At 32.0% G+C, this 17,715-nt stretch overlaps 3 protein-coding genes across 5 annotated transcripts; 1 reads left to right on the plus strand and 2 right to left on the minus strand.

Annotated features, from left to right (window-relative positions):
• The first annotated feature begins 1,571 nt into the window (after positions 1–1,571).
• LOC113846115 (probable transcription factor At1g11510) lies at positions 1,572–4,696 on the plus strand. Of its 3 annotated transcripts, none has more exons than XM_027474057.1 (2): positions 1,572–3,001; positions 3,753–4,696. In XM_027474057.1, exon 1 carries the CDS (start codon positions 1,709–1,711, stop codon positions 2,981–2,983), a length of 1,275 nt encoding a protein of 424 aa, XP_027329858.1. In that variant the 5' UTR covers positions 1,572–1,708; the 3' UTR covers positions 2,984–3,001; positions 3,753–4,696. The 3 variants fall into 3 exon arrangements, with proteins under 3 accessions (XP_027329858.1, XP_027329839.1, XP_027329849.1); XM_027474038.1 differs by having other exon boundaries at positions 1,619–3,001; positions 3,745–4,282; XM_027474048.1 differs by having other exon boundaries at positions 1,619–3,001; positions 3,734–4,242.
• LOC113846128 (putative 4-hydroxy-4-methyl-2-oxoglutarate aldolase 3) lies at positions 4,602–6,017 on the minus strand. The gene is made up of 2 exons (XM_027474069.1): positions 5,884–6,017; positions 4,602–5,705 (listed from the first exon to the last, which is right to left on the minus strand). The coding sequence occupies exon 2, from the start codon at positions 5,689–5,691 to the stop codon at positions 5,188–5,190; it is 504 nt and encodes a 167-aa protein (XP_027329870.1). The 5' UTR covers positions 5,692–5,705; positions 5,884–6,017; the 3' UTR covers positions 4,602–5,187.
• Positions 6,018–15,600: 9,583 nt separating this feature from the next.
• Positions 15,601–16,743, minus strand: LOC113852054. Its single transcript, XM_027482312.1, has 3 exons — positions 16,645–16,743; positions 16,336–16,541; positions 15,601–15,823 (listed from the first exon to the last, which is right to left on the minus strand). The coding sequence occupies exons 1-3, from the start codon at positions 16,741–16,743 to the stop codon at positions 15,601–15,603; spliced, it is 528 nt and encodes a 175-aa protein (XP_027338113.1).
• Positions 16,744–17,715: the final 972 nt, after the last annotated feature.

Genomic DNA, 17,715 nt, shown 5'->3' on the forward strand with positions numbered 1-17,715 from the left:
AATATTTTTACATCTTAGTCAATTTTAATTCTTAAATCTTTGATTTTCTCAACTCATAAACATTTGTGCAAACATTGATATTTTTGTTAAGAGTTTTAATTATGATAATAAAAATTATAAATATATCTACCAATTCCTATGGATACACAACCCACACTCATTTATTAAAACAAAAGTTTGGAATGCTTGCCAAAATCTTAATGGTATGTGACAAAAAATGTGTTTCTTTAGTGTGACAAACAAAAAAATAGTCAATAAACATGTGATAGCAAATTGAATGTGCTTATAGTTTAACATGTAATGTGAAGCAACATAGTCCTCTGGCATATGGTTATTATTCTGCATATAAATCACTACATAGTAACAAAGAATTCCAATTAAACTCCACTTTCTATAAGAGCATGACCTCTAAACCAAATTTATAACAAACTTATCATTGACCTTTGCTTCTTCAAATAAAACATATACCTCATCCCTAACTTAATAAGGATACCACTTCTTAGCTTTTTGTTTATTTTTCTCAAATTTCTTATGTATTAAAGGATATATATCTCTCCTATACCTAACCATCAAATCTCTAAAATGCACAAAACTATTTTGTAAATAAAATTTTAAGCCTTCAATCAAAGATATAATAAGGTTGTCTTACACTCAAGTATTGCTCTATTGAAAGTCTCACACACACATGATTGATTATTTTTGTTTTTGGTAATAAGGATATTTTTAATTTGTAATAAAATTATTTTATATTCTACTTAAAATATTTTTAATTATGTTAAAGACTAGGATAGGATAATAAGTTAACGTTTCAGTGTTAACTTTTATAAATAAATAAAAAAGTAATTGATAGAAAAAATTAAGGTGAATTATGAATTAAAATAAAATATTAATTAAATTAAAAAGAAAAATATAAAGCATTGAAAAGTTAAAGTGACTTGTTATCCTTTTTAATTTGATTTTTTCTTCTCTTCAAATGCCATTTGATATGGGGTGTGGTTTTTTAAACCATTGTAGACAAAAATTAAAAAGAAAAACTTGAATTATAACAATTTGTAAATAAATTATCATAATAAGTAAAATGAATAATAAAAAATTATTAAACTGATATTAAACATGCATGCATTAGAAGAGAACGTGACATAATAATCTAAAAGAGTTACTCATATCTAACAACCGCTATTTGATAGAAAAGTGACACGTGTCATTATCACGCGTAAATAATTCATGATTAAAGAATTAAATTTGCAAAATGAGAACTCTTCCAATGAATATTTCGTGGACTACCTCCTCACCTTCTCAAATATGAAAGAAAAACCAGAGCTCTGCTATGCGTTTGTGTCTCCCTTGAAAAAGAGAACTAAAGTCACAGAAGTTGTGACATTCGAAAAACAATTTCACCTTCTCTATATCCACTAACAACCTAATATAAAATAAATCATATTTATTTTTAACCAATTTTATTAGTGGTAACCGGTTTATTAGGTGATCAAAATAATCCAATCCAATGTTATCTTGGTACATTGGTACACTATAAAAAAGTATTTTGTGGAAAAGAAATTAGAAAGTGAAACGTTGAAGCATTGGGTCCTTTAAATTTGGCGAATTGCGATTAGTGAGTGGGTCGGTTGGGCTCGTAAGTCGTAAATACTCTCTACTTTAAGCCGCACCCTCCACTCTCTCTGCTCCCAAAACCCTAATACCAATTTCCATGGTGCAGAAGAAGCAGCAGCGCCCATCGCCTCTCGACGATCCACCCACAGCTTCGTCTTCCGATTCCGAGGAAGAAGAGCAACGACCTTCCTCCGAGCAACGCCACGCAGAGGATGAAGAAGTAGCTTCCTCCGAAGAGGAAGAGGATTCGTCCGAAGAAGACGATGACGATGATGAAGAACATAACCCCAAACCCGCTTCCCAAAACCCTCCACCCCCTCCCACTAACTCCCTCCCCAAACCCTCTTCATCCGAATCTGAAACTGACTCCGATTCCGGATCCGACTCCGAACCCGACCCCAACCCCAACCCCAAAGTGAAACCCCTCGCCTCCAAGCCCATGGAGCAGGCCCAAAAGCCCAAGGCTCATCCCTCTCCGACCCCGTCCAAGTCGGGATCGAAGCGCGCTGCCGAGAACCATGCTCACGTGACTGGCCCCAAACGTGCGAAGAAGAAAGCAACCGATTTTTCTGGTGGTGGTTCCGACGAGGAGGTGGAGGAGGATGGGAAGAAGTCAGGGGAGTTGTCGAAGAAGTTTCAGAGGATCTGGAGCGAGGAAGATGAACTCGCCATTCTTAAGGGTATGGTTGACTTCACTTCCAACACTGGTCAAGACCCTTTTAAGTACGCCAATGCCTTTCACGATTTCATGAAGAAGTCGCTTCATTTCGATGCTTCCAGCAACCAACTGAAGGAGAAGATTCGAAGGCTGAAGAAGAAGTTTGAGACCAATTCCGGCAAAGGGAAGAATGGAAATGGCCCTAAGTTCTCCAAACCGCACGACCAAAAATCTTACGAATTGTCCAAAAAGGTTTGGGGAAATGAACAAGTTGAAACAGCCAATGGGGCAATTGAAAAGGAAAAATCTAACGGGAAAGCTGCCAAGAGTCCTAAGAAGGAAGCTAGTGGTAGTAGGAATGTGGCTACTTCTGGCAAGAAATTGAAACCCGAAACGAAACCTGAACCTGAGCGGATATCTGAGGTTTTGACGGAATCTGGAAAAATGGACATTGATCCGAAGCCTGATGGTGATACAGGTTTGCTTTTGAGTGAAATGTTCTGTTATCAAAATGGTGGCGGGGGTGTTTATCGGCTGAATGAGGATGATGCCAAGAGGGGTTTGCAGTTAATTGGAGAATCAAAGAGGGCAGAGTTGGAGGCCAAGTGGAAGAAAATTCGAGCTGCAGAGATGAAGTTGTATGCAGATCGTGCACTACTGGTTGGGGAGCAGACTAGCTTGATTTTGGAGGCGCTTCAGCCATCCAACCATTAGCATTGTCAATTGTGTTAGGTATAATTTGTGGCCTTTATGGTAATCTGCCATATGTTTTGTGGATTTATCTTATATGCGTTGTAATTTTGTGGCTGTCGTATAGTCTTTTTTATTTATAACAATGTTATCTAGTTATTAACGTTACATTATAATGTTTTGCTTCAAAATTGAAAGTTCCTTTGGAATTTTGTGGCTAATGATTCTCTTGCTGATGATCATTTATTCAGAATTGGAATTTCTAGAGTAGAATTGTCTTTTAGGTTCTATATACTCTTTTGATTCGCAAGTAATCTGAGATTATGTAATTTTTCTGTTGGTGACTTGTAACTTGAAGCTCATGCTGTCAAAGTTGTTCTTTTTTTTATGGGTTTTTGTTAACCTCGGCCCTAAGAGCTGAGTTTAATCATCCACAAATAGAAAATTTTTATAAAAAAAATACACAGTTATTGTATTGAAGTTATAAAAATACAATAAATACTTTTTTCTAATAAAATTGTATTATTATTAGTTGCTTATCTTTAGCCTTAAACAAAACCTTTTTTCATATATGTATGTATTGTCTCTCGTGAAGCCATGATGTTTTTTTGGGGTGATTACAGTATTGGCTGTTAAAAAGTTTTGATAATCTGCTTGTTATTTTTTTTCACCTATTTTGATGATCATTTTGCACCAACGAATTTGTTACTTTGAAGTATTGGGGATAGTGGTTAGGGGTTTGGATAGTTTGCATAAAGTTCTAAATATTGAAAGGTTGTGGGTAGAGTTGCAGGCTTTATAAGGACAAAATACCGGAGGCTAGACTTCAAGGGATGGCGACTTTTATCAGATTATGAAGAGGTGGTTATTGACCTCAGTGATTGGGACTGACGGGTCCTTTGGCTGGCTTGATGAGCCATTTTAATGTATAAACAAACAACTGGTACCCTCCTTTGAAGTATTAGACCAGGTTTATCTCAACAAATGCTTTAATCAAACAGTAAGGAATAAAGGTCTCTTAAAGACCCAAAAATGTTTAGAATTTGTTGTGAGGAGTAAAGAACTCTTAAAGACACCCAAAAATGTTTAGAATTTGTTGTGAGGAATAAAGAACTCTTAAAGACAACCCAAAAATGTTTAAAATTTGTTCTTGCTGTAATGCCCTGCCTCTCAAAGACGTGCCCCATAGTGTACAAGCCATCCACCACCTAGGAAACAAGGACGTTCAAAGTTAGACCAAATATTCTATTTCTGTCAGCAGATGTTTATGATCATGGTTCTTGTTAAATTTCTTAGAAGGTATGATATTTAGTATATATTATTTCTTTGTCCTTTGTCATTCGTAGTTTAAAACTAGCAAAACAAAATCTGTTTGTGACCAAAACGTGACTCTAATTGCAAATCATTAGATTATGATATTGGAACACACTATATAGCTCACAGTCCGTAGGAGAAATAAGAATGAACCACACGAGTCTGCTACTGGTTCTGAGGTATCTTTTTGTGATAGTGTTCGGCAGTTCAACTACGTGCACATAATTTTATGTTCCTTTTGTAATTTTAGCCATGATATCCTATTACATGTAACAGTTTATTAGCATCATAAACATTCCAGCTATGGGAAGTTACGTAAAAAATTGCTAAAATAAACACTTAATTGTACTGGAACTTAGTTCTCATTATGAGATATATCACGATAAACACATGTCAATGTGTGTTATCAATCTATTTTTGCATTTATTCTACGTCGCCTTTGGTCCAATATGGGACCGCACCGCTTCCTCCGATTACGAAAGAACTATTCAAGCTATTTTTACTAGCAAAACAGAGGCGCGATTAGTAATATATCGTCGTTTAGGTGCCTTTACTCACACTCAACCAAATCCAGTGGTTTATTTGGGTTTGTTCAAGACCGTTGAAATTTCGTCTGCTTTTAAGATAAACTTTTTCACAACGACCCAGTTGACAAAAAAACAAAAAGGAATAAACTTTTCCTCTTAATTCCTTTCCTCTCCCCCTCAAAAAGATGAAATTCTCCAGAGGCAATCGCATAATGCCACTTTTTTAAAACAAGAGTGTTAGGCAGGTCTACACAAGAAATTCTGAAAAAATTATTCACCAAGCATATCTTTTTCCCGAAATGAAACCAAGAAGAGCCTGACATGGAAGATTCAAAGCTGAAAAAGCATCGAAGTGGCAACAGTGTTAAACTTTTACAGTTTAGTGTTTTAGTTTGACAACTCATATTTTGATATGAGGATGCCGTCGTTATCTGCATACAACCATTCTCCATCTCGTATAAATGTGCCAGCAACATAAACAGAGACATGCTTTTCACCGGTTCGCTTTTTGTTGGATCTGAGCGGATGAGAAGCCAGGGCTCTGACGCCGATGTCACATGCATTGATCTCATCCACGTCTCTAATGCAGCCATTGACTACAATCCCAGCCCAACCCATGTTTTGTGCCGTCTGCGCCAAATTCCCTCCAAACAAGGCACACCTCAAGCTTCCTCCTCCATCAACAACCAAAACTCTTCCTTCTCCTTTGGTCTCAAGAAGTTCCCTAACCAACACGTTGTCTTCAAAGACCTTTACAGTAACAATGGGACCTGAGAATGCCCGGGACTGACCATAAATCTGGAACACTGGATGCATCACCCTCACATCACCACTTGCTACATGCGTTGCGTTTGTGTCACAAATCTCTGCAGTTGGTAGAGCAGCAGCCATCGCCTAAGTTACTCCTGCACCCACATGATCAATCAATCAAGCTTAATTCGTAGTTTTGGAAGAAAGGAAATGCTTTTCGGGAAAGGGTTTGTTTCAATGACAATTAACAAGATATGAAGTCATAAGAATGGTGGGTAATGGTCTCCACAAAAATCAAAGTAAATATTAGTAAAAGATTGAAATTATGCTTACCTTGCTCAGAGCAGAAGAGAAAGGAGAAATGAATTGGTGCAATGGAAAGGGGTGAGGAATGAAGAAACATTGAATGAGAAACGCATAAAAAGCCAAAGATGAGTGTGTGTTGTGTCGGTGTCCGTGCCACAACATCCCATTGGGGGATGGGTGACTTGCGTGGAAAATTTGTACAAGAAAAGCAAAGTGGCGTGGCAGCCACAAGTTTTTGTTTTACATTTAGCTGACTCCCACATACAAATCAGACCACACGAAAGTCAATGTGTCAAACAGTAACAGTTTAACGGAGCCCTTCTTTTTAAAGATAAAATAATTGTCATAAGTTATTATTACTTAAATTTTAATTAATAGGATATTTAAAATAAATTTATTAATAATTCATTTATAATTTAATTGTTAATAAACATGAAATATGCTTTTTGAAATGTAAAATAATTATCATAATTTGTTATTAGTTAAATGTTAAATATTAGATGGTTTAAGTTTTTGAATTTATTAAAGTTTCATATAAATTTTAATTATTAGAAAATATAATTTAAACATTTTGAAAGGTAAAATAATTTTCATAATTTGTTATTAGTTTAGATGTTAATTATTATGTATTTTAATTTATGAAAGCATAAATTTTTTAGGCAAATGTTATTAGTTATATGTTAATTTTATTTAATTATTCATTGTAAGTAAATTTGAAATTTGAAATTTTTTATTGGCATGATTTATTTCAATAATGAAAATTTCAATTTACTTGATAATTATTAGTAAGTAAAGTTTATAATTTTTGAAATATATAATTTTAATTTTGTTAATTTTTATTAGTTAAATGTTAATTGTTAGTATATCTACAATTTTAATTATTCAAATTTTAAATAATTCTCATTATTGAAAAATTCATTAAATGTTATTTATTATGCCAGGTAATTTAGAATAGTTATATAACATCCTCCAATTTTTGGCTAGTTTCTAAATTTTAGTTTGCGAGTGTGAACTACTTAAAAAATGGAGAAATTTTTTTTTTCTTTGTTCTCTTATATTCTTTTTTAACCTACTATTTTTATGTCTTTCTTATATATTAGAGTGGCTTTTAAGTCTTTGATACTTTGATTGTTTGAATTTTTGTTTCGCTGAGAATTATTTTGTTAATTTATTTGTTGTATATATATATATATATATGAACTTGCGCTCAAATATGTTTTACCTTCCAAGTGTGCAAGAGTTGTTTTTCTCCTTTCTTTTATTACCTTTTCGTTTACCTAGAGATGCAACATGTGGAGTGTGAAGACTAAAAGTCTATTTTGACCATCCTTGACTTTTGAACTTTGTTTAAAAGGGGTATAATTGACCTATAACTCTTTGCTTACCCTCTAGGTCTTTCTAATCACACGTGCTACCCTTTGATCTTTTGTATTAATACCTTCTAGAGTTCTGTGCAATGTGAGGAGAAAGATTGTTCATCATAAATGACGTGTGTCTTTTCCCTTGTGTTCCTTCAATTGCCCTTCTTAAACTCCACTCATTCTCTTACTTCATTAAATGCTATGTTGGTTTTCAAGAAAGGTGGAATTAACTCTCCCTTGTGTCTAGTGATTATGCTGGGCGGATTCTCTAGCTACCCTTAATTAAGAGGGCTAACAATGAGTTGGCATATCATTAATGTGCATTAGAGATCACTAAGCAACATATTAATTTTTCATCTTAAATCCCACTAATCCATGCATTTAAAGCTTAGCATGTGAAATCAAGAGGTTAGTGGAAGTTGTAGACAACTTATAGTGTTCAACCAGTCATTTAACGAGCATTAAAGCCTTTCTTTTTATTTCAAACATCATAACTAGTTGGCCGTGCAAACATTAAGTATAGTGGATTTGGAAAATGAAAAGACATTAGCATGGAGAGAGAAGATTGGACTTGATGCATCATACATGCATTGGTGTCTCATTAATTTAGACTTTCACTAATTACCTTTCTTAATTTCTTTTGTGAGTGTTGTACATGTGTGCCCTTTTATCTTTCTTTAGGAGTCTTGAGATTCCTTACCTCTAAATATTCTACTAAACATTGCCATTAGAACTCATTTATTCCTTAATTAATGTGACTTGAGACACGTTGACACCAATTATTAAGGATGTTTAATGACCCACCAACTCGAGTTATGAAGAGAGAGGAGAGAGAAAATCGTGAATAGAACCTCCCTTAAGCACCATTACTCTCATTTAATGTCATTTTAATAACACATTTCCACCTTCACATTATTAATCTGGAGAGTGAGAGAGCAGTGTATGATTGCCTTAAGAATTGGAAGAGACACTCAAGTTAGGAAGAGAGAGAAAGTGGAAGACATAGCCTCAGTGGGTTTTTAATGCTAGCCGCCCTCATTAATTGCACATTTTTCTTAGCCAATCAAAATATATGCATGCTTGACCTGTAAAACACCCTTTTCTCAACCTTTCATGTATGAGAGACAATCACACTTTCACTTTCTCCTACGAACAATCTTCCTCTACTTGAAGAAAAAGAAAGAAACCAGAAGCAAGAGAGAGACAGCCATTGTACCTTCCTCTTTCACCCTACTTTCTAAAAGGTTGAGAGTTACGCACAAACCTTTTAATGTTTAAATCGTTGCTATTGCACTTCTACAAAAGATCTTAGAACTCCTTTTGCCTTCAAATCTTTGGCACGCTCAAGATGTATTCTTTGGCCATTTCCTCCAAAATGAGGACCACGAACTCAAGGCTTTGCTACGCTTTTGCCATACTCAGAGAAAGGAAGACACAAACTTGATGGAGGGAAGCTTCTACACACTACACTAATCTGCGACTTTTGCATGCAACTGTGTTTGAGGTAAGGGAGTCTATGTGTTTGTGCTTGAATGTGTGTTATTGTTTGTTGCATGTGCTGTTCCCTCCTTACGCCACTCATGGATGCCTTTAAAAATTACATGCATGATAATTTTCTTTTCATCCCTCAATATTCTAATCAAACCTAATTATTGAATGATGCTTTGATGCTTGCATGGGTGCGATTGTGGGTAAGGTTCATTGCATGTCATCGATGATTTCTTATTTTCATATTACCTATGTGAATATGCTTCCCTTGCTGGTTGTGATGGATGTTACTAAATGAACCGTAATCTATGTTATTTTTCTTGAATCCACCTTATTTTCCTTTTCGGTTTAGCCTTGGAGATTAAAACAAACATTTTTGAATTATTTGCTGACTAAAGTATGCTTCGATTTGCTTGCATGATGACCAATCATGATGAAAATCTTATTGCATGTTACAACCATCATATTTCCTGCCTCTATGTCTCCTATTTGACTTCTCAATCATGTTCAGAAAACCCTAAATTTTCTTTCTATTGATGAATGAGTTGGGAAGGATGCATAGAGAGGTGTTCTGGTGGATATTTTGAATGGTACGTGAAACTCCATTAAAACTTGTTGATTAACTGGCATGAAAATGACTTGTTCTGTGACTGTAGTGATGTAACTATGTATATGTTTGGTTGATTACCTTGTTTAAATCAATGATTGGTATGCATGCATGGAATTCTTTATTTTCTTTCATTCCTTGAACGAATTAATGAACTGGGAAGTGTTCTAGTGAGTTTTGCTTCCTTTCTTCCTCGGTAGAGCCTTTGATTTTTGTAAATAGATCTGATTAGAGTATTGTTTACATTGAGAATTTTGTTACCCTTGACCTAAGGTTGATTTTATGAATACGTTATTCTTTGGGCTCAGATCATGTGTTGTTTTAGTGTCCTTCGGTGTGTCACATTTGAATAAATATATGAACCTTATCACCTTGTAAGGATTATAAACTATAAACCCAATGCATGATAAATTTCAAAGACTGCATGTGAAATCTCTGTGTTCTTTACTTATTGTGCAATTTTTTTAAATTGTTCTTATCTGCAGAAAGATTGTACTTTTTTTTTTCTTTTTAGAAATTCATGGGATTTTATGCATATTGAAAATGTGAGAATTATGTTCCTGTAATTTCATCCTCTAAACTAGTTGTTATTTTTCTGCGTAATTCTACACTACTTATTTTCTATAACTGCTATTGTTTTTCTACATAATTTTGTATTGTTATTCTTTGACTTTTGAATTGTCCACCTGTTAGATATAATAACTACTTTACACCAATGCACACTACGTTCTATTATAACCTGCATAATGCATTTTTGTTAAATAATTATTTTTGCATCAAACATAAGAAGTCATCATTCTATAGGTAAGGCAATCTCGCACTACATTTTATTGCATGACTTTTTTTTTATTTTTTACATAAAGCTATTATTTTTATATTTTTCCACCTACCTATCTATGCATCAAAAGAAATACTAATCGCTTGCTTCACCTTATTGCCTGATTACTTCTAACACGAAGGAAATAACTAGTTAGCACCATTACTACATTTTACATACTGCACCATTACTAAATGAGAATTTTACATTGCATCGTGAAAATGATTGCTTTCTTAGTGTTGTTTGGTTAATGTACTTAGTCAGATTGAATGAATATAATATTTGATCTATATCAAACTCATTGAATTAGCATGATGATTTGATTATGTATATTGTTAGTCCTACTTTGATGTATAATTGTGGGTTTTAAAATGAACTCTATTCTAAATGTATATATATACATGTGTTAGCATGTTCAATGGAAAGTGTGTAATTTCAAAAGATAAAAGTTCTCTGATTTTGAAAACATGGTGTGATGATAGTTTGAGGTCTACGAAATTGTGTTAAAGTTATATATTTAAAGTGTCACATTTAACTTGGTGAAATATGTATAGTATTATTTGGCTCCTAAACCACTGGTTGGACTATAAATACACACACATGTATACGTAGACATTTGCAATTGCTTGAGCCACAATCTAGTTTTGGAATGAATGGTTCCTTTTACTTGTGTGCGAATTAAACTAAGTCGTAAGAGTAGTCATAATCTATATCCAAAATACTGAGGACTCAGTACTATCAGTCGGGACCTTAACACCGTGATCCGCTCAACGATTACTCGGGTTGGTTTTCCAAGAAGATCATGGTCGAGATAAGAACACAGTAGCTGAGGTTCTAATTGTACCTCTGTAAAAATAAATATAGAGGGTGTGGTGGATCCTATCTCTGATAGAAAAATCTAAGGAAATACTATCAAACAAGTCCACCTCTAAGGTATATATATGGTTAGGTACATTATCAAAAACTACAACAAACTTAAAATAACAAAACATCTGATATTCATTGAATATATAATTTATTCTACAATTTACCTAGCTATTTACTAATCTAATTTGTCTTTGGAGTGTTGTTATCCTTGTTCCCTAAAATGTTTAGTAAGGATAAGCGTCTATCTTATCATTATACATAACTTAATATTAAACATTAACATCACAGTACAATTATAATCATGAAATAAAAGAAAACTTAATAATTTCAACCACAAAACAACAACTTTCACATAGTCACTTATATAAAAAATTTATCATAAGTCATTACATTATTTTATTTTAAATACATACTCCTAATGCACTGTAATAACAGATATATGATGCCTTCAACACTTTTTGAGGTCTTACACAATTAGGTAAATAGTCGTCAGTTAGTTCATGCACATAAATACAACATATACAATAGGCCCATTAGCCAAGGTATAGTCAGGATACGAGTGTAAAGCCATATGATACATTCGCTCTTAGAAAGAGTATGTACACGTGAATGTTGCTCACCACCCTATTTTTTCCCCATATTTTCCATCATTTTTGGACTCTATACTTCTAATGTATCTTTGTAACTATTCACATTAGATTCATTTAGCACTTTATACTTATCCCATACTTCTCCCATTATCTAACCACAAGACTGTGCTTAGTAAAACACTTCCAGACTAAGTCCATATCACTCATAGCATCTCCATACAATTTATATCATCAAGTCATTCAGATCAATATCATTATCCTTTTATCATAATCATGTAATTTTCAACTACCAGATGATTAATATTTACTCATCATACTTCCAGCTAAATTTTTATATATGCATTGACATATAGTATAAACATCCTAGATCAACAGACGCAATATCACATCCAAATCCTTCATAACACATCATTAAAGATTACTTATCATATATTATTAACCTTTCATCACAATTAAACATTGTCCAATTAAAGTATCATACTTTCTCATGACACGTTCGGACTAAATTCTCCTTTTATATTTCACAAAAATATAATAGAAACATTTCAATCAACTGATATACATCATCACTATTTACACTACTGAAACAACATGCAATTATATATTCACATATGAGAATACGTAATATCACTCTCCAGAACATGCAATACACAAACACACATATACTATGTTGTAATGATGAAGTAGAGTTCTCCTTACCTTGAGATGAAGATTTAGAGAGAGATTGATGAAGATTATTGCTCAACAATAGAAGTTTTTCTAGATATCATGAAATACCTTTGAGAAATAAAAAACGAAGAGAAACGAACAGAGAATTTAAAATCAAACTCAGAGAAACTTACTTGGAGTCATTTAGATTAGACGTCTAAGTTCAAATTCGAGCAACAATCGGAGTTTGAAGAAGTTTTATCTAAGAAAAAGGAGTGAAAGTTCAAAGAAAATGAAAAGGGAACATAGAAATGAAATGTAATAAAATTTTCATGTTAGAAATCTTTTAAATACCCCTAAAATCTCGCGTGTTCTCGCTTGAGCAAGGTAACTCTCACTTAGGTGAGAAAACTAGACAATGGTCATTTTATGCTTTTTCTATTATTTTTGTTTGAGCGAGGGTCATTCGTGCTTGAACAAGAAGACGTCTAAAGAGTTGGCCTTTTTTTTTGTGAGTCCTCGCCTGAGCGTCTCATCTTGTTTGGGCAAGATCTTTGCTTGCTTGATCGAGATCACCTCTCGTCTGGGCGAGAAGACAGTTGAGCCAAGTTTATCCTATCTCGCTTGAGTGAGATTGCTTTGAAATTATGTGGTTCTGGGCGTATAGTCTCACTTAAGCGAGACCTCCTGCGTCGTAACTTTATTAAACACTCACCAATTCAATTCAAAACATTCTAATATTACCTAATATTAAAACTTTATCAAATAATAAATAAATAAAAAGAGGGTGTTACAATCTCCACATCCTCCTTCTTCATTTAAGATTTATTATTCACTGAGCCCCCATAACCTACGTCTTCTTCCTCAAAGAAAGCCATCTTCACCTGCATTTTGGAAGAAGTGCCGCTTGTTCACTCAGTGTCGACAGTGGAGAGCACTGCCAGTAGCTACGAGCTAGTTGCGAAAACATGCCACCGTTGCCAGGAACATGCCATTGTCGCCAGAATTGCTTCCAGTTTTTTATTTTTAAATATTTATTTTGTTTAATTTAAGGCATAAATTTTGTTATTTGGATAATATATAATTTAAATTTGTAATTAAATTAAATTGATTTATAGAATACAAAAATTGAAATTAATTTATATTTTCTAAAATTATTATTTTTATTTAGAAATGTTTTAGTAATTTTAGGTGTAAAATAAAAAATAATAGAAATTTAATAAAATTATTGAAATAGTAAATGTTAATAAATTCATGGAGAATTTAAAAAATAGATAAATAAAATATAGTTGTATAAGATTGATTAATTATATAACATATGATATATAAAAATTGTGGTATTAAAATAATAATCCTATTTTTGCCTTTGATTTTAATTAAAATAAAAATTTATAGTTAAATTATGAATTTAAATTGTTAAATTTTTATTGGTAAAAATTTAATAATAATTTATATAATTAGATATGTTTATTTTATATAAAATTTATCAATATTCATTATCACTAAATATTAAAAATTTAATCAAAATATAAATCATTAATTTATTAATTTAATAATTAATTATTTAATGTAATAATTAATTGTAGTGAATATGATATGAAATTTTTTTAAGATAAAATAATTGTCATGAGTTATTATTACTTAAAATTTAATTAATAGGATGTTTAAAATAAATAATTTATTAATAATTCATTTATATTTTAATTATTAATAAATGTGAATTATACTTTTTGAAATGTAAAATAATCATGAAAATTTGTTATTAGTTATATGTTAAATATTAGACAGTTTAAATTTTTGAGTTTATTAAAATTTCATTTAAATTTTAATTATTAGGAAATATAATTTAAACATTTTGAAAGGTAAAATAATTTTTATAATTTGTTATTAGTTATATGTTAATTATTATGTATTTTAATTTATGAAAGCAGAAAATTTTTTAGGCAAATGTTATTAGTTATAGATTAATTTCATTCAATTATTCATTGTAAGTAAATTTCATTTAATAAAACATTTTTTAAGCTTTTTCAAACATCAGTTCCGCAATTTTCTAATCTTATTAACTTTATTTTGATTCCTGTCTCTTTTAATTTATAAATATAAAATATAAAATGAACTTTGACGAAAATTATTGAGAAGAGCTATTTTGCACTACCAAATTGATTGTTTTATTTTTTTAGAGACCATTTGATTAAAAAATTTCATTATTTTTGTTTTATATAAAAATAATGGATACAATATTTTTTTCTCATATAAATATCTTAAAAAGTTGAAATAAAATAAAATAAAGAAATAAAATTATAATTTTAAAAAATTTCTGAAACAAAATAGGGCCTTAATTTTCCCTAAACAGATTTCTCATATTCTATTTTAGTTAGTGAGATATAATTAGCGAGCTGTTCAACTGTTCAAGTGTAAGACTAAAGCCTATTAAGAATAAGTCGACTGGTCTGACAGTTCAAGCTCAAAGTTATGTTAAGATTGCCATTTAATTTTTCCTCTTTTAAAAAATGAACTATTTGTTCCTCATAATTGAACTTTTGGCAAACTTTCAAAAATAGACGACGAAATTGACAAAATTTATAACTATAAAAAAATATAAATATTCTTGATATAATGACTGATAACTGTTGTTTGGGCCATTGAAATTAGATTACTATTGATCACAATTCACAGAGTCGCAAACTAAATTGGTTATTAAACTTTTGTTACTCAAATTGACCGGTTCGCACGGTTTGTGCTGTTCTTGATCGAACCGGACTGTTCATTCCAATTTTTAAAATTATAAAAATATTCATTTACTTTTGTAGGATATATGATACTTAGTATATTTCGTTTACCTAAACTTTAGAAAATATAAATAGTAAAAGTTAGCTATAGTTGGTTTTACTTAAACGTGTTAAATTTTTGGCCCAAACCCATTTGATTCCATCCCTGCAAGAACGTTGCATGTATCTAGCTCCATCCCTGAACATTGCTATCAGGTTTACTAATACAAGTGTCTCATGCGCTTCAGCAATTTAGTTTTTTTATTATTACTTCTTCCCGTTTCAATGTATTTTTTATGTGAAACAAAGTTGATTACTTTAGAATCGATTTTTTTTCCCTCTAAGGAACTTGGTTCCTGCTGTCATTTTTTGTTTTGATAATCGTATAAGTTAAATTACCTTATATAAATAAACAAACAGAGCCTAAGAGGCCATTAGAACTGCATAATGGCAAATGAGCTCTTCATTCAATCAATTAATATTCGTGTAAGTGAAACATAAAGGATACATAGGAAATATACAATTCACATATAGCAATTAGCTATGGTGAAAGTCAAGGTATTATAATTAATATTTTGGTTTTGGAAACTGAAAATGATCAAGTTTGTCTTGTGGCGGGGTTTTCTTGTTGATGCTTCTTTTCTTCCCTTCTTGTGGCTGTGGCAGAAACGTAATAGGGAACAGTGAACAATCCGTGGATGAAACACAAAATGCCTCCTATGGATAGGAAGCGATGGTTAAACATCCCACAAGATTTTCTTGATCTTGAGTTTGCTAATGTGCCTATGATGAGCATGGAGAACGCAACTACTAATGCAATCCTGCAAGGAACACTTGTTCAGCATCTTGCATGTGCATAACTTGCGTTATATATATTTTTTTCACATGAATTTCGGCTAAGAAACATAACTTGGAAAAGTTAGCTTAAAAAAAAAAATTACTCAAGTCTTATAAGTATTTTAATTCTTTCCTACCAACGTGAACATCTTAACAATCAAGTTGATATAAATTGATTCTGGATCTATTCCTAATTAAAATGAAATATTTTAATAATCAAGTTGAAATAAATTGATTCTGGGATCTATTCTTAACTACCATGAAACATTTTTTTCATATGAATTTTGGCTAAGAATAAGTAGGCTCTACGTTACAAAATTAGACACAACTTACTTAAGAAAGTTAGGTTAAGACAAATATTGTCCAAGCTTTATACGAAGTATTTTAGTTTTATTCCTACCCAACTTGGGACATCCTAATAAATAAGTTGAGATAAATGGATGGAATGAGTTGTGGAACATGCAGGCTGAAGAAGCAAAGTAAAGTGCTAACTTACCATGAGAAAATGAGAAAGGCCACTGCTAATTGCCTATTGGCAGTAGCTGATCGGTATTGTGCTTTGGACCGCACACAGATGCATCCACCAAGCAAGTTAGCAATGGCATGGGCAAGTGTCAAGAGAATGGCAGCTGCCAATCCTAGCTTGAAAGCTTTATAGCTTGGGTACCTACATTCAAATATCCACACCTTCATATGCTTCTCCTGTTTCATCATCCCAAAACATTAGGGAAATTAATCCCATTAATGTTCTCAACTAATGAAGCTCTAGACAAGGACTAGGGAGGGGTGTGTAATTAGAGAGTACCTTGTTTTGAGCTATTTCTGCCTGAATTCCAAGTATGCCAGCAACAATGTCCAAGACCATGACAAGTATGCAGATAAGGAAACCATAGTTTTTTGCCATGAGGATGTGAGAACTATGCCTTGTTGATGGCTCTTGACTATTTAACTGTTCAGCACTAGCTTTTCTAAATGAAGGAATAAGAATAAATTTTGGGGCACGTTTGCTACGTGTATGAGAGCAACTACAGCTATGATCTACGATCTTCGGGTAAAAACTTCATTTGTCTTTTCATTTCACTTTATTCTTCTTTTGTCTATCCCTTTCCAATATTCGTTCCATGGGGGGCAAGGAAAGCAGAGTATCACTAGCAAAGGAAGCGACAATGATACGTGCTTTCAACTTCAACTTTCAAGCATGGCCAGCCAACAAGTATTCCTAAAGAAAAAGTACCTCTATTTTTACTTCAAAAAATTCTCTTTAATTTTCTTAAATTCTTTTGGTCATAAAAGTTGTGATAAAGGATAATAAAAATGCTACCGAGTAAAAAGTTGTTCTGCAGAAATAGTAGGAACGCAGCACATTTATAAAAAATTAGAAAGTTTAATTTTTTTTTATTTTATATTTGACTCAAATATGTAAGTTAGTTTCTACGAGCAACAAATTTATAAATAAATTTTTATACATATATTTATTTTTAATTTAGTCTCTATTGTTATATTTCAACTTAATAACATTAAAAAAATTTCTTATATTTATAATACTAAATCTCTTATTTCACAACTATCATCTCTTTCAATCTCTTTTTCATTGTAGTTTTTACTCCATAATTTAAATAAGTATTTTTTTAACGTTGTTAAGTAAAAAATAAAAACATAAACTAAATCAAGAATAAATGTACACATAGTATGAACTAATTTAAAAATTTGAATTAAGTATAACAACCAAAAATTTATTTAAATCAAATTAGAATTTAAATTCTTTAGAATGAAGAAATATATAATGTCATTGTACCAATAATTAAGACCAAGACATCATTATCTTGAAAAAAATATAATTAAAAAAATGTTACTTTCTAAATAGGAGTCATTTATA

The sequence above is a fragment of the Abrus precatorius genome, unplaced genomic scaffold, assembly GCF_003935025.1.
Source record: "Abrus precatorius isolate BTA unplaced genomic scaffold, Abrus_2018 Scaffold10, whole genome shotgun sequence".
In the NCBI taxonomy this organism is placed as follows: Eukaryota; Viridiplantae; Streptophyta; class Magnoliopsida; order Fabales; family Fabaceae; genus Abrus; species Abrus precatorius.

Coding starts and splice junctions, on each gene's coding strand:
- LOC113846115 (XM_027474057.1), top strand. CDS start 1,709: ATGGTGCAGAAGAAGCAGCAGCGCCCATCGCCTCTCGACGATCCACCC.
- LOC113846128 (XM_027474069.1), bottom strand. CDS start 5,691: ATGGCTGCTGCTCTACCAACTGCAGAGATTTGTGACACAAACGCAACG.
- LOC113852054 (XM_027482312.1), bottom strand. CDS start 16,743: ATGGCAAAAAACTATGGTTTCCTTATCTGCATACTTGTCATGGTCTTG. Junction 16,542..16,644: donor CAGAAATAGCTCAAAACAAG/GTACTCTCTAAT, acceptor ATGATGAAACAG/GAGAAGCATATGAAGGTGTG. Junction 15,824..16,335: donor GCCTTTCTCATTTTCTCATG/GTAAGTTAGCAC, acceptor TGTTCCTTGCAG/GATTGCATTAGTAGTTGCGT.